Source organism: Dasypus novemcinctus, chromosome 1 (assembly GCF_030445035.2).
Source record: "Dasypus novemcinctus isolate mDasNov1 chromosome 1, mDasNov1.1.hap2, whole genome shotgun sequence".
NCBI classification, from domain to species: domain Eukaryota; kingdom Metazoa; phylum Chordata; class Mammalia; order Cingulata; family Dasypodidae; genus Dasypus; species Dasypus novemcinctus.
This window is the reverse complement of record NC_080673.1, coordinates 14,891,184-14,905,404: the sequence shown is the minus strand read 5'-3', so window position 1 is coordinate 14,905,404 and position 14,221 is coordinate 14,891,184. Positions and strand designations below refer to the sequence as shown.

General features: G+C 35.4%; 1 protein-coding gene across 2 annotated transcripts in view; it reads right to left on the bottom strand.

Annotated features, from left to right (window-relative positions):
• The window catches only part of GLRA3 (glycine receptor alpha 3), a 261,833-nt gene that overhangs the window by 49,976 nt on the left and 197,636 nt on the right, over nt 1–14,221 (bottom strand). For both annotated transcript variants that reach the window (XM_004458668.5, XM_012525220.3), the window contains exons 6-7: nt 8,607–8,744; nt 2,027–2,241 (exon numbers count right to left, since the gene is read on the bottom strand). In XM_004458668.5, the coding sequence (XP_004458725.3) occupies nt 2,027–2,241; nt 8,607–8,744 (353 nt within the window). The remainder of the gene's footprint in view (nt 1–2,026; nt 2,242–8,606; nt 8,745–14,221) is intronic.

The following is a 14,221-nucleotide window of genomic DNA, read 5'->3' as shown; positions in this document are numbered from 1 at the left end:
GAAAAGTGATAGCCTGATCAGGGTTTCACTGATTCCTTAGTTAAGAGAGATAAGAACCACATTACTTTTACTTGTAATTTGTTTTATATATTTTAGTTAGCAAATTATCTAGAAGTAATTATATAACATATGTTTACTAATTATTGACTAATCCATTTTGTTGCCATTTAAAAATATTTAGATAAAAGTTGTGGGAAAAAATCAAACATATATATAAACATTAATCTACAGAGGTACTTTCAAATATTTTCCAAGTGGTTTTCTATCATCTATTGACTCATACTATACCTGAAATCAGAAATGTGAATGCTATTAAAAAATATGTACCATTAAAATATTTATCAGAATCAGATAGATTTTATAACTGTAATTGACGTCCTGATCTCAAACTTGGAAGACCAGGCAAATAGTACACATAGGATGGTGACTAGAGAAAGGTCATTGTTTTCCTATTATATCTGTTGGCTCCACATGTTACACATCGGTGGTTGGGTTGGTGATTATCTGATCAGTTTAGGGAGAAGAAGTGACAGAGAGTAAAAGAGAGACAGACAGAGGGAGAGAGAGATTAATGTAGCTTCCTGAAATGGAGCATTTTGCTCTCTTCTTTCTGGTTGACAACTTGGAGAACGAATAAGCTCTCATTTCTGGTTAGCTCATGAAGATCAATGGGCAACATGGGGATTTCATTTGCAAATAGACTATGGAATTTCAACTACTATCCAGATCCTCTGAGACACTGATACAGACAAAAATATTGAGATTTATTAATTTAAAATTGTAAGCAGATTTATAATTTCACAGAGATCATATTTTATAAAACACTAGTTGATGTGGGCCATTTTGAAAGTACAATTGAGTATTAATAAAAGTAGGCAAACTTTTGAAAGATAACCTTTAAATCTTATAGTAGTAAAGTGAGCATTGTTAATTATCAAGTTCTTCCTTTATTGAATAACAATTTTTAATGATAAAAGGTCCTGTCTTTAATTCTATTTATTTAGACATTTAAATCTATGTTGATTAAGTTATAGAATTTAATTCGCTGTAAGGTCTGAGGGGGCCATGACAGTAGATTTATAATTTTCTTGGTATGACAAATACTTAGCATCAAATATACATTGAAAGTTAGTATTTTTACAGTGCTGAAGAACATTCTTATAATGAAAATAACAGTGAAGCTTGTTGGAAACTGGTCAGGATTACTAAATTTACATAGTAGAAAGTTCTGTCTTAGAGGTCATTTATGAGAAGAAGTTACTTTGTTTATTCCTTAATGGATGGAAAAAATTCCTGTTTTATTTCAACATATCTTGTAAAAAGAAACATTTTTTTTACAAATTTCATGAAGAGAATGCTTTTATTTAATTCTGGCAACTCAGCATCAGTTAAAATAATGGAATTAGATCAGCTCTCCTTTTTATTGATCTATAGCTATAAAAACTTGAAAAAAACAAAAATACACAAAAAATAAGTCTCATATTTGGCCTAGGATGCATTGTTATGAGCAGTCTCATACAGTACTTGTTAGAGTGTAATTGTTATAAATTTTTTCAGGAGGAAAATTTGACAGTATATATCAATGTGTGTATACATCAATTCAGCAATTCAGTTCTAAGACCCTATTCTAAGAAATAATATAAAATATGTGAAAAGATATTTTCACAATTCATAAAATGGAGTACTGTGTAGCCAATAAAATTTGCATTATCTTGTAGATTCAATTACACATATGTCTGATAAATTTATGAATATTTAAAATATCATAGATACAAAATTCTATAATTTAAAGTATATATGAGAATATTATTAATGTTTAAATAATTGGGAGTCAAAACACAATGTGAATAGTATACTACTTGTTTATAGAATTTTTTCTTCATCTGTATTTATGTTTTCCAAGTTTTTACCTTAATTATATATAACTTTAAAATCAATAACAAAATATAAATGCTATTGCAAAAGATCTGGTGAAAGCTGTCAAAGATCTCCATATAATATATATTTATCCATTTAGTGCACGTACCTTAGGTAGGGACGCTCGTGAGCCTGAACTCTGTGTGGTCATTGTCAGCACAGTGGTTATGCCCAAAGCTACTCTGGCTGGTGCTGCATCCATATTGATCCAGAATGAAACCCAGGAGAGAATAACGATCAGGAGACTGGGAATGTACATCTGGATCAGATAGTATCCCATTTGTCGTTCAAGATGGAATCGCACTTCTATACATGTAAACTTTCCTAATTGGTTGTAAAATAAATGTAATGTTTGGTAAAAATAGGTCTATGTTATGGCATCAGATATCACAATTTTGTTGTCATAACCCTTGTCCTAAAATTTTCCATTACAGTGAAAAGAAACTCTAAGTCACATATTCAAATTGACTTCTGAAAAATACTTTCTTAATTTTCTGTTAGTATCTTGAAGCAATGTAATATACCAGTGTACTGTTTCAGGAAACAGTAAGTCATCTAATTACTTCACATTTGAATAACACTTCTTACTTTTCAAAATACTGAAATTTCTACTATTTTTCATGATTCTAACAGTTAACTCTGAGTTAGACAGGAGAAAAACTTTAAATATATGTGCATTTGTCATATAAAGATCATTTTTCATTCATTGACCATTTCTGATGCTTTTAAGTGCTTCTTTTAGAGCCATGTATTATTTGTTCCAGAAGCTTTCCCTTATTTTACATTCATTTAAAAGTAATTGCTAGAAGATAAATCAAAATGAAGAATAGTTCCTTAAATAATAATGCCAACAAATAAGAAAATAGTTATAATTTCCCATTAATAACTTTAAACTTTACTTAACATTATCATATTATCTCTCTTTAAAATAATTGGCCTTCTGAATCATCTAATTCTCACTTTTATTCTCTCTTTATTCTGACTATTTTGAGAATGAAAGGACAGGAAGTAAACACGTTGCTCTTTCTTTGAGTGGTATTCTGTGACCAAACCATGAAAGAAAGACATCAGAGAGCACATCCAGGAAAATTGCTAGTGTGTTGCTAGATAGGATTCAGTACAAAGTTTCTGCTAATGTGATTTAGGCCACATGCTACTGTAATATAAAGGAGGGACATCATTACTGATGTTACTAACATGAAAAACACTAAAAGAAAACACTAGGAATAAGTAGATGCCAATAATTGGGTAACAATTGAGTGAAAAAATATCTAGAATGACATATATTACTGAAAATGACTCAAGAAGAAATAAAAAATCTGAATAGACTTATAGTAAAGAAATTGAATCAGTAAATTAAAAACTCCTTACAAAGAAGAACTTAGGACCATATGGTTTCACTGGAGAATTTTAACAAACATTGCATGAACAATTAACTCCAACCTTCCACAAACTCTTTATGAACATAGAAGAGGAGGGAACAGTTTAACTTATTTTTTGAGGTCACTATTCTTCTTAAACCAAAACCAGACAAAGACCTCACAGAAAAGAACACTGCAGGTCAATATCCCTTATGAACACAGTCGTAAAATTCAGCTCTAACACTATCATGTGGGATCAAGCAACATATAAAATTGACTATAGACCATAACCAGGTAGACTTTATTATAGGAATACAAGGTGGAATTAACATATAAAAATCAAGCAATGTAATATGCCATATTTATAAAATAAAGGTGAAACTATCCGATAATATCAATAGATGCAAAGCATTTATTAAAAGCCAACCCCCTTTATGATAAGAACACTCAACAAACTAGAAATGCAAGAGAACTTCCTAAACCTGACAAATGGCAGCAATGAAAAACTACAGCTAACATCATACTTAATGCTATAAAGCTGAATGCTTCTCTACTATTATGTGTAACAAGACAAGAATGATTGCTCTTGCCATTTCTATTCAACATTGTATTGGGGGAAGGATCTGGCTAGGACAATTAGTCAAGAATAAGAAGTACAGTGCATACATATTTGAAAGGAAGAAGTAAAACTACCATTATAAGCAGATGATATGATCTTGTATATAGAAAATCCTAAAGAATCAATCAAATCTCAATCAAAACCTCAACTGGCTTAGTTTTCCTTTTTGCAGAAATTGAAAAGGAGATCCTAAAATTCATGTGGAAGTGCAAGGTACCCAGAATAATTAAAGTAATTTTTGGGTAAACCAGAACAAATTTTTCAGACTCACATATCTTAATTTCAAAGCTTGTTGCAAAGCTACAATAATCACTGTCAGAAGAATAGACATATAGATTAATGGAATAGAATTGAGAATCTAGAAATGACTATTTATGGTCAAATGATTTTTGACAAAGGGCTAAGATAATTCAATAGAGAAAGAATGTTTTCTCAACAAATAGTATAGAGAGAACTGGATATTCACATACTGAATTAAGTTGGTCTCCTGCTCACAGTTAATTGAGAAATTAATTCAAAATGAATTATAGATTTAAAAATGTAAAGCTAAAACTACTAGAAGAAATCATAGGAGTAAATCTTCATGAACTTAGATGAGGCAATGATTTCCTAAATATGACACCAAAAGCACAAGTGATAAAAGAAAAAAAAAGATATATTTGATTTTATCAAAATTAAAAGATTTTGTTTTTCAAATGATACCACTGGGAAAGTGAAAAGACAACAGGCTAAATGGAAAAAGTATTTGCAAATCATAGTGAGAAGACAAACAACCCAATTAGAAAAGTAGTTAAGGATTTGAATAGACGTTTTTTCCAAGGAATATATACAAATGGCAAATAAGTTCATCATGAATCAAAAGGGAAATGTAAATCAAAACCACCCTTAGATACCACTTCCCACAAACTTGCATGACTATAATAAAAAAAAGACAGAATAACCAGTGTTGTTATACATTGCTTGTGGGAAAGTAAAATGACACAGTCTCTTTGGAAAGAGTTTGGCAAGTCTTAAAATTATTAAACATAGATTTACCATCTCTCAGTAATTCTACTACTAGGTATATAACTAAGAGATATGAAATGTGTCCACACACACATGACTATTCATAGCAGCATTGTATATAGTGGCCAAAAGTTGGAAACATCCAAATGTCCATCAATCAATAAACAAAATGTGGTATATCTATACAATAGAATACTATTTTGCAGTAAAATGAATGCATACTACAAAACGGATAAACTTCACAAACATTAGGCTAAATGAAAGAAGCCTCTCACAAAAGACTGTATATGATTCCATTTCTATGGTGTACCCAGAAAATATAAATCTATAAAGATAAAAATTGGATTACTGATTTCCTAGGGCTGGGGATGGGGGGTGGGGGTGGGTGAATGGGGAATGAGTGCTAATACACGAAGTTTCTTTTTTGGTGATGAAAATGTTCCAAAATTGGATTATAGAGATGGTTTCACGAATCTGTAAATATACTAAAAAAATCATTGAACAATACACTTTAAACAGATTTATAGCCTGTAAATTACATTTTAATAATCTGATTTTTTTTTAAAGTAATCTTACTGATATAAGCATACAGGAAAATTTTCCTCTGTAGAGGAATTCTGACCTTCCCAGCCCCCTCCCTCCTGATAGGCTGTAATATACGCACATGCACAGTTCACAAATTTTCCATGTTCAAGTCCATTCTTTGTTATTTTACTCATCAAATATTTATTGAGCACCTACATATTTCAGCAGACCCCAGAAATAGAAGTAAACAGACTAGACATAGTCTCAAATCAAATTTATGATATGAGGGAAACAGATATTAAACAAGTGAATAAATAAATGAGAGATAGAATTTCAGAGAGTGAAATTGGGGGAAATTTAGTGTTTAACATATGTCTGTTAAGGACAGATATTTTAGATACTGGCATTTGAACAGAGACCTGAAGGATGGTAGAGTATTAGGCTTGGAAGAATTTTGGGGAAAGAATCCTATGTGCAAAAGGAGAAGCCAGTGCAAAGGACCTGAGGCAGAAGGGGTTCTGGCATACATGAAATTTTGGCATACATGACAAAGCCATCATGGCAAGAGATAACAGAGCAAGGGAGGAGGGGTAGGAGAGGATATTGGAGAGATAAGCAAGGACAGATCACAGGGCCTTGCAGTAGATAACCAATTAATAGTTTTAGATAATGAAAATGAAACTTGACAAAACCTTTAAGACTGTACTATTCATCTGTGTGTGAAAGCATTTTTGAACTTAGTGTTTTTCATTTTATAGCAGGAAAGGGTATTTACAAGTGTGGTACTTATGCATTTGTTTTTATTCATTTAATTTGCATACACTGCATAGGGGAAATATGTGGTATCTGAGCCTATTATTGGGAAATAATTAGCGGAGGATTCCTGCACATTATAAGAGTGAAAATAAAATGGAATTTGGGGTCTAGGGCAAATTAATGGCACAATTGATTCAGAACACTATTGGATGACTTTACTTTCTCTATAATATTTGGGCAGATAATTGCATTATAATCTCCTAGACTGTAAAGTTGTAATCTAAGATATCATCTTGCTAATAGTAGGTATGGAGACTTGGAGGTTCTTTTTCTCTAGGAAAAGATAACTGGGAAGAGAACTCTGGAAATACGCTTTTGCTCTTTTGTAAGGGAGGGCCTGGAGACCTCCCTGGCTTAAAAATTCACTCCTAGGTGGTTGCTTCAAATCAGTTAAGTCATATCTTAAATATATCATACCACTGTCTTTTTCCCTCCATTGTTTCTAGTGAAAAACCAGCACTTAATCTTATTGGGTATCCCTTATATGTTATGCATTGCTTTTCTCTTGCTGTTCTCAGAATTCCTTGTCTTTGGCATTTGACATTCTGATGAGTATGTGTCTGTAAGTCCACAACTTTTACTATACACTTATTGTTTTTGTATGTTCATATATAAATGATATAAAGATAATAATAATAAAAGGGTGGGTTGGAGGAAAATACTTTGGTTCGTAGTAATATTTTGACAATGCTCTTTAATCATTAGTTTAAAATGTTTAGCAACAATGCAAGGTATTGGTGGTAGGGTGAGTTGTGAGAGTCCTGTAGATGCTATGTATATTTTGTAAGTTCACAACTATTACTGTACACTTATTGTTTATGTATGTGTATGTGTGAGTGATATACGTCAATAAATTTTTTAAAAATCAGTTAAGTTGGAGTGTAAAATTTGGGACCCGTGAAGTGTGGGAGTGACACAATGGGAAATCAAGGCCATAATACATGAGAAAAGATAATTAGTTACTCACAGGCCCCAGAGAGAGAGGGGTTGACAGGACAACGTCGACTCAGGTGGTTCGGTCAGGGGTGGGGCGCACGCAAGCAGAGCGAGAGGGACCTATGGGCTTGCACCTGTACTGTGGTCCAGAGGTGAGGGGTAGTAGATTTCCCACGGGAGTCTAGGATTGGATTTAACACAAATGAGCGTGAAAAGAAAGAGAAAGGAACTGGGGGTCCAAGGCGTGGGTTCTGGTGAGGTGTGTGGGTGGTGCGGGTGGTGGCTGCAGAAGTCGATTTGGGTTCTAGGGGAATTTAAGCCCCAAGACTGGAAGCTACTTATTAACTAGGAAGAGGGATGCCAAGGAAGCGCACAAAAATGCATGATAGTTGTCACAAATTCACCTCCGTAGATGAACTCTAACAGGTTTTAGGAATTCTCTGAAACCATTCTGTCATCGCAGCTGCCCCAGAGAGCTGAGCAAGGACACTGCTACTGAGCTGCCGGCCTTTTATCCTTGTGTTGAGATATTAACCTTTAACATCTAAGGTAGAGATCAGCCTCACTACTGAACTAAGAAAACAGCAGGGACATTGTCACCAGATGTTGTGAACTGATCAAAGAGGTAAGATGGACCTGAGTCATGGAAAGGTGAGATCACACTTCTGACAAATGCTGAGTCCAAGTGAATCACAGTTACTGTAATGAAATGACAAGAGCATCAGCTGATGCTAGTGGGCAGCCCTGCACACACCACATTGGGCAGATTTTTCAGCTGCGGGCAGTTTAATGGAGAATAGTTTATGCAGTAGGAGTAGGTAATATGGGAATATCCCATGCCAGTAGAGAGCTGAAAACAGATCTAATCAAAGTACAAATACCACACTATGGCTCTAAATTTTGTTGATAACTCTGATATCTTTTCTCAAAGGCTGAATTTCCCCTGTAGGTATGTGGGTAGTATGTACTTACAGAGAAATACCTTGAAATGCATGAAAATGTGCCCAAGAGGAATGTTTTGGCAAGGTAAACCTTTTATAAATGCAGTTTTCTTTCATTTATGTGAGCAAACACAATGCTTAATCCCCATCAAAGGTAAAAAAATGTGTATTTTATTGTTCATATAGAAATTAAAGGAACATTTTTTAAAAAGCACCATTAGTATGGAAAAACGGGCTTTTCACACACACTCAAATGATTTAAATGTAATTGAACACGTCCTATTTCTTTGTTTCCATTTTTATATAACAATATGCAATGAGTTGAAGCATCCATTAATTTCAAACACATTGATTTTCTTCCCTATGAGTATGGGAAACACTAAGCTATAAACAGTTAAAACATTAACCTGGCATTATAATTAAGAAACATCTACATTCCTATACAACCATGAGTCACATATTTTATGAAGAATACTGAGCCCCTACCTGTATTGTAATGTTTAGTGCAGTATCGTAAATCTTTCTCTTCTTTTAACAGAAACTGGGGTAAAGTGAGTCCTTCTGCCACTTGTACAGGTGCCTCATCTTGCCATTCAAAAATGAGATCATTCATTGTGTACCCAACTAGGCAAAACATAATAAAAATATTAAGAGCACTGAATTGCCTTGTACCTTTACAAGATTGACAATAATACTTTATTCAAGGGACAGAGGCATTAATTCTAATTATAGCCACCCACCTTATATGGTAGCTGTAGTAAAACACATAAATGAATGCATGGAAAGAAGTGAAATAAAATGCACTTGTACAGTTCACATAGGCTGGGAAGTCCAAACAGTATCATTTTATCTCTACCAAGTGAGCTATGCATTGCCCAACTGCATTTCACAAAAGTCTTTTGAAGTCTATTCCTATGGGACATTCACCAAATAATGTAAGGACATGAAGTAGACAAATAAAATGTATGACACGGCAAGTAGAAATCATAAAGGACATGTATATACATTCTTTCCAGGGGATTAGCAGCCACTGGATTAATTTGGGAATTTTCACTTTGGTTTCACTCCCTTTGTTTTCCCCTCATCTTCTCTCAAAATATGCAGGACTCTTTCAACAAAAATTGTAATTATCACTTAGGAAATGACCTGAGCTACAACATCCCTGAGGAGAAAGTACCAGAACTGATATTTTTATCATTTCAATCATTAGCTGTTTTAGCTTATGATTTCAGCTTCTTTGTTCCAAGTCTCTACTGGACAAAATGGTATTTTAAAAAGAGTTGTCTGCTACAAATCAAATCAGGGTGCAAAGGAAATCCTTGCAAAATAATTCGTGGAGGAGGAAACTCTTGCACAAGAGTGAACACAGGAGAGAATTATCTGAAGTATGTTTTAATAAATCACCAACTTTACTAATAAAAGTTCATATTTCTATAGGGAATTTATCTAGAAATAGCAGAATCTTATATTTTTCTTTGCTCTGATTGACTAGCCTTTGAAATAAAAGTTTGAGGGCTGCTGTAGAAAGGGAGTCAGAAGTGGTTGGAGACTGTGGGAGAAGACAGCTGTTACTCTGATCAAAAAGTTCTTTGATGTATAACTACCTCGGAGCTAGAGAGGGAGAGGAAGCATGGTCTGGTGTTTGAACTCAGTCAAGTGGTCAAATAAAGGAAGCAGATGAGCTAGGTCCATGAAGCAGAAATCAAGGGAAACAGTCCCAGAATAAATTCTCCTGGAAACAAGCTTGTTTTGTGGGAAAGAGGCTGTGTGAGTAGAAACAACCAGCATGGAGCAGGGCAGGCTGAACAGAACAATGGGGGGGGAAGGAAGGGATCACCACACTCCTTTGCACATACCCCCTCCACAATGCCTAGGAGAGAAGCTTCCAGAGAGAGAGGAATCTGATCTAGCTGTGGTGGGGTGAGTGGAGCCAGAGTAGGCACCTGACCCTTGGGCATACCTAGCAGCACCCACTCCAGGGAAAAAGGGGATGGCGATGGCAGTGGCAAGACCGTGAGCGATGAGAGGATCTCTTTAGACAGCCTGGGGTTCTGCTGCCAGTGTTTTTAGCAGTAGTACCATCAGTGCCATAGCTTGCTACAGGGCAACCACAATTTGGTAGAGATTGTAAAGTCCTCAAGACTCAAAGCGTCTTGAGTCTGAATTCTCAATTCTGAATTCTGAATATCTGAATTCTGTTTTTCAGAACTGATAAGGGAACTTACAGGACTTCTGTAAGTCCTGTTGAGCTTAGCACTGCAAGGATTTATGCTTGACTTGCACACACAGGAATGCCTTTCATTGAACCCTGCAATTAACCATAATTTGATTATTGATAGAAGGCTTGCATTTTTATACATAATTCCTTTAATATAGCCATCATAAATACCATTTTATCTCTTTTGACAAATGCACATTTCTCAAGAATTTAAAACTATTAACATAGGCACTAAATCTTTTCTTCTGCCAGGTTAGATGTATTCTATACTTCAAACCCTGCAATCACTGAAGATATGAGATGTGAGATTTTGTCCCAATTTAGATGGATTAATGGAGAAATTAACTAAAACATCATTTTATTTTTACATTCCAAAGTTTTCTGTTAAAAGAAACCAGCTCTCTGAAGTTCCCTCAAAGATAAGCTTTATTTAGTCTCTAATGCAATTTATAGGCAGCATATTTGGCTTGTTCGTGTTTTAATCTTTCACCCTATGTGATTTAAGTATGGCTGTTTCATAATCAGACTATACTATTTCATTAATGTCCACAAATACTTAAGTTGGAAATCTGAAGGAAATTAGAGAGGTGGTCATGTTTGGGGGGCAATTCTTTTATTCTGAGTAACTTCTTACGTGCTCAAGGCAAAGAACTAAATTGTTATATTACCTCTCTAATCATCTTCAAACATAATGGTAACAGAATTAGTACTCTACACAGTGCAAAGGGCTTTAATTTCATTAAGCTTTTGATTTGTAGACTTTTTATACATTTCTGAGGATGTTAGGGAGAAGAGACTTACTAATGAGTTCAAGGTTACAAGTTGAATTGCCTTGTACCATTACAAGATTGCCAAAGAAAAACATTTTATCCAGGATACGAAGGCATTAGCTTTAATTGCAGCTTTTACAGCAAGTATTTATTGAGCACCAACTGTATCGAAGGCACCCTGCTAGGTTTCAGGGAATCTGAGGTGTTATTAACTGGTAGAAATTCAGTAGCATGGGAGAGAGACAAAATGCTGTGCACATGCAGAGGAGGAATTGGTAATATCTAGTTTGGCTTCATTGGAGTCGGACCTTGAAACGGGAAGGTCTGCAGAGGAAGAATGGGAAAGAAGGTGAGATTCTCCAGGCAAAAGAAATAGCATAATTATTTGAACTGAACTACAAAGTCCCATGGCTTATCGTAGAAGAGCAAATAGCTTCAGTTGTTTAGAGCTAGTTTGCATGAAGCAGCATATGGAATTTAGAGATAAAGGAATGTAAAATGATGTAGCATCTAAATGTCAGGCTGAAATATTTGATTAACCCCCTCCTTGCATCCTCACCACTTCTTCCCCTGCCCCACGGGCAATGATGAGCAATTGAAATTCTTTTGAGCGGAGGAGTGACAGGATAAAAATTGTGCTTTAGAAGCATTATTCTAGAAAGACAACTTCAAGGTCACAACTGCTTTAGTAATAATAATAAAAAATTATTTTCCTTTCTTTTCACTGTTCTTTTCTTTTCACAAGTTCCATGATGGTGAAAAAAAAAACCACGGTGTTGGGAAGCGGATATGGCTCTAGCCATTGAGCGCCAGCCTACCACATGGGAGGTCCCTTGTGGGAACTTCCCAGTGCCTCCTAAAGAAGACAGAAATCTGGCAAAATGGGCAGGTGAAGCAAGCTGATACAACAAGAGATACAAGAAGAAAAACAAAATGAGAGACACAACAAAGTAGGGAAGGAAGTTTCCTGGTACCTCCTAAAGAGGATGAGCAGGACGGTGAACTGGTGAACTGACGTGACAGGCAGGCACGGTGAGCTGATGTAACAAGATGATGCAAAAAGAGACACAGGAAGAAAAGCACAATGAGAGACACAACAAAGCAGGGAACAGAGGTGGCTCAAGTGATTAGGCACCTTCCTTCCATTTCAGAGGTCCCAGGTTTGGTTCCCAGTGCCTCCTAAAGAAATAAGGAAGACAGACACAGCAAGTGCAAACAACGAGGGGGTGGGGAGAAACAAATAAATGAAATAAATCTTTAAAAAAACTATGGTGGATGAAACGGCTAGCACTTTAGCATGAATCAAGGCAGTGGCACCAAACTTTGCTGGCTTGGCTTTCTTCATTGCCTCAGCTTGCAGTAAAAGAAGGCCACGTTCATTTAAGAATGTCCTTGATGAAGCAGCAACAGTTTTCAATTTTATTAAATTTTGACCCTTGAGTAAACATTTTAAACATTGTGTGTCAAAATAGGGAGTACGTATAAAGCACTTGTGCTGTATACTGCAATATGATGGTTTTCCAAGGCAAAACACTGGTATGATTGAGTTGCGAGTTGAACTTTTTTTTTTCTTTTGTAAAACACCATTTTTACTTGAATAAATGACTGACAGCTGTGGGTAATATGCTTAGGTATCTGGCAGACCATTTTCTCAAAAAAATAAAGGAAGTAAACCCTTTGCTTCAAGGGAAACAACTGACACTATTTGTTGTCAGTGATAGAATTCAAGATTTCAAGTGAATATTAACTAATTCTGGAAAAACTGTTTCCACCACTGTGAGCTCGACAGCTTCCCAATACTTGAAGACTTTTTTTTGGATGTGATTGATGGTGATATTAATGTTAGAAGTTCCCCCTCACTAGGTTTGCAATAATCAAGCAGCTGTGTCTCGGTTCCCCCGACATGCATTGCGGAAAGACAACCCCCACCCCATAAGCCTACGTGTCTGAAAGCACGGCACTTCCCCAAAGGTTGAACAAAGAAACCACGTGGAGACGGAGTAAAGGGAGATAGAGACCTTCACTCCCTGCTGATCACAGCCTCACCTGCTCCTCCAGCATTCCAAGAAAACCTCACTCCCTAACCCACTACCCTCTAGCCATACAAGGGAAAATTTTCACCTCTAGGGCTTCCCATTGGCCTCTGCACCTTATCTGGACCCCTCCCACTGACTCTCATTTCCCCGCCTGGGATAGGACTCTATAAATTCATGTTCCCCCCTTCCAGGGGCGGGTTGAAGTCTATTCTTCAGACCCCCTCCATTGGGAGAGATTCCCAATTAACTTTCAGCCTGCAATCATCAGTTTTTTCCTATGAGGGAGATGGTGTTCTGATGTATTTATAATATTGAACTTCTTACCAGGCTTGGTGAGTGGGGGACTTGAAATTGCTTTATTTAGAATTTTTAAAAATGTGTACTGGAGAATAGATGTAGCTCAAATGGTTGAGTGCCTGTTTCCCAGGTACAAGGTCCCGGGTTTGATATCCGGTACCTCCTATAAAACAACAAACAAACAAGTGAAAAAACCAACTATCACTGGGGAGCTGATGTAGCTCAGTGGTTGAACATCTACCTCCCACATATGGTGACCTGGGTTCAATCCCTGGTACCTCCTTAAAAAAAAAAAAGTGTACCATTTCTTGCATGCAAACCTCTTATAATAATAAATCACTGATATATATTTAAATAATTAATCAAAGTTTGAAGCAGAAAAAAATGTAAGTGGACATTAATTTAATATGCCCTAGACATTTTAATATTTGAAGAAAAGAATTGTAATATTTCCTTAAGTTCTTTATAGGTTCACTGAAAATAAACATGCAAATTCCCAATTCTTAAGTAACTTATTTAATAATAAGAATTATAATAATATTATGATATGTAATTATAACTATCTTGTAATAATAATATTATAATAACATTATTGCTATAATAATGTGAGATACATATAATTAATATAAATAGTAATTAAATAAATTATTACTGAGTGCTTTTTCTATGCTAAATTCTATATGAGGTTTGGAACTGCAACATGACCCGGTTCTTGTCCTCAAGGTTTTCACAGTGTAGTGGAAGCTGACAATAGTTTAGAACTATTTAGACAACCACTAA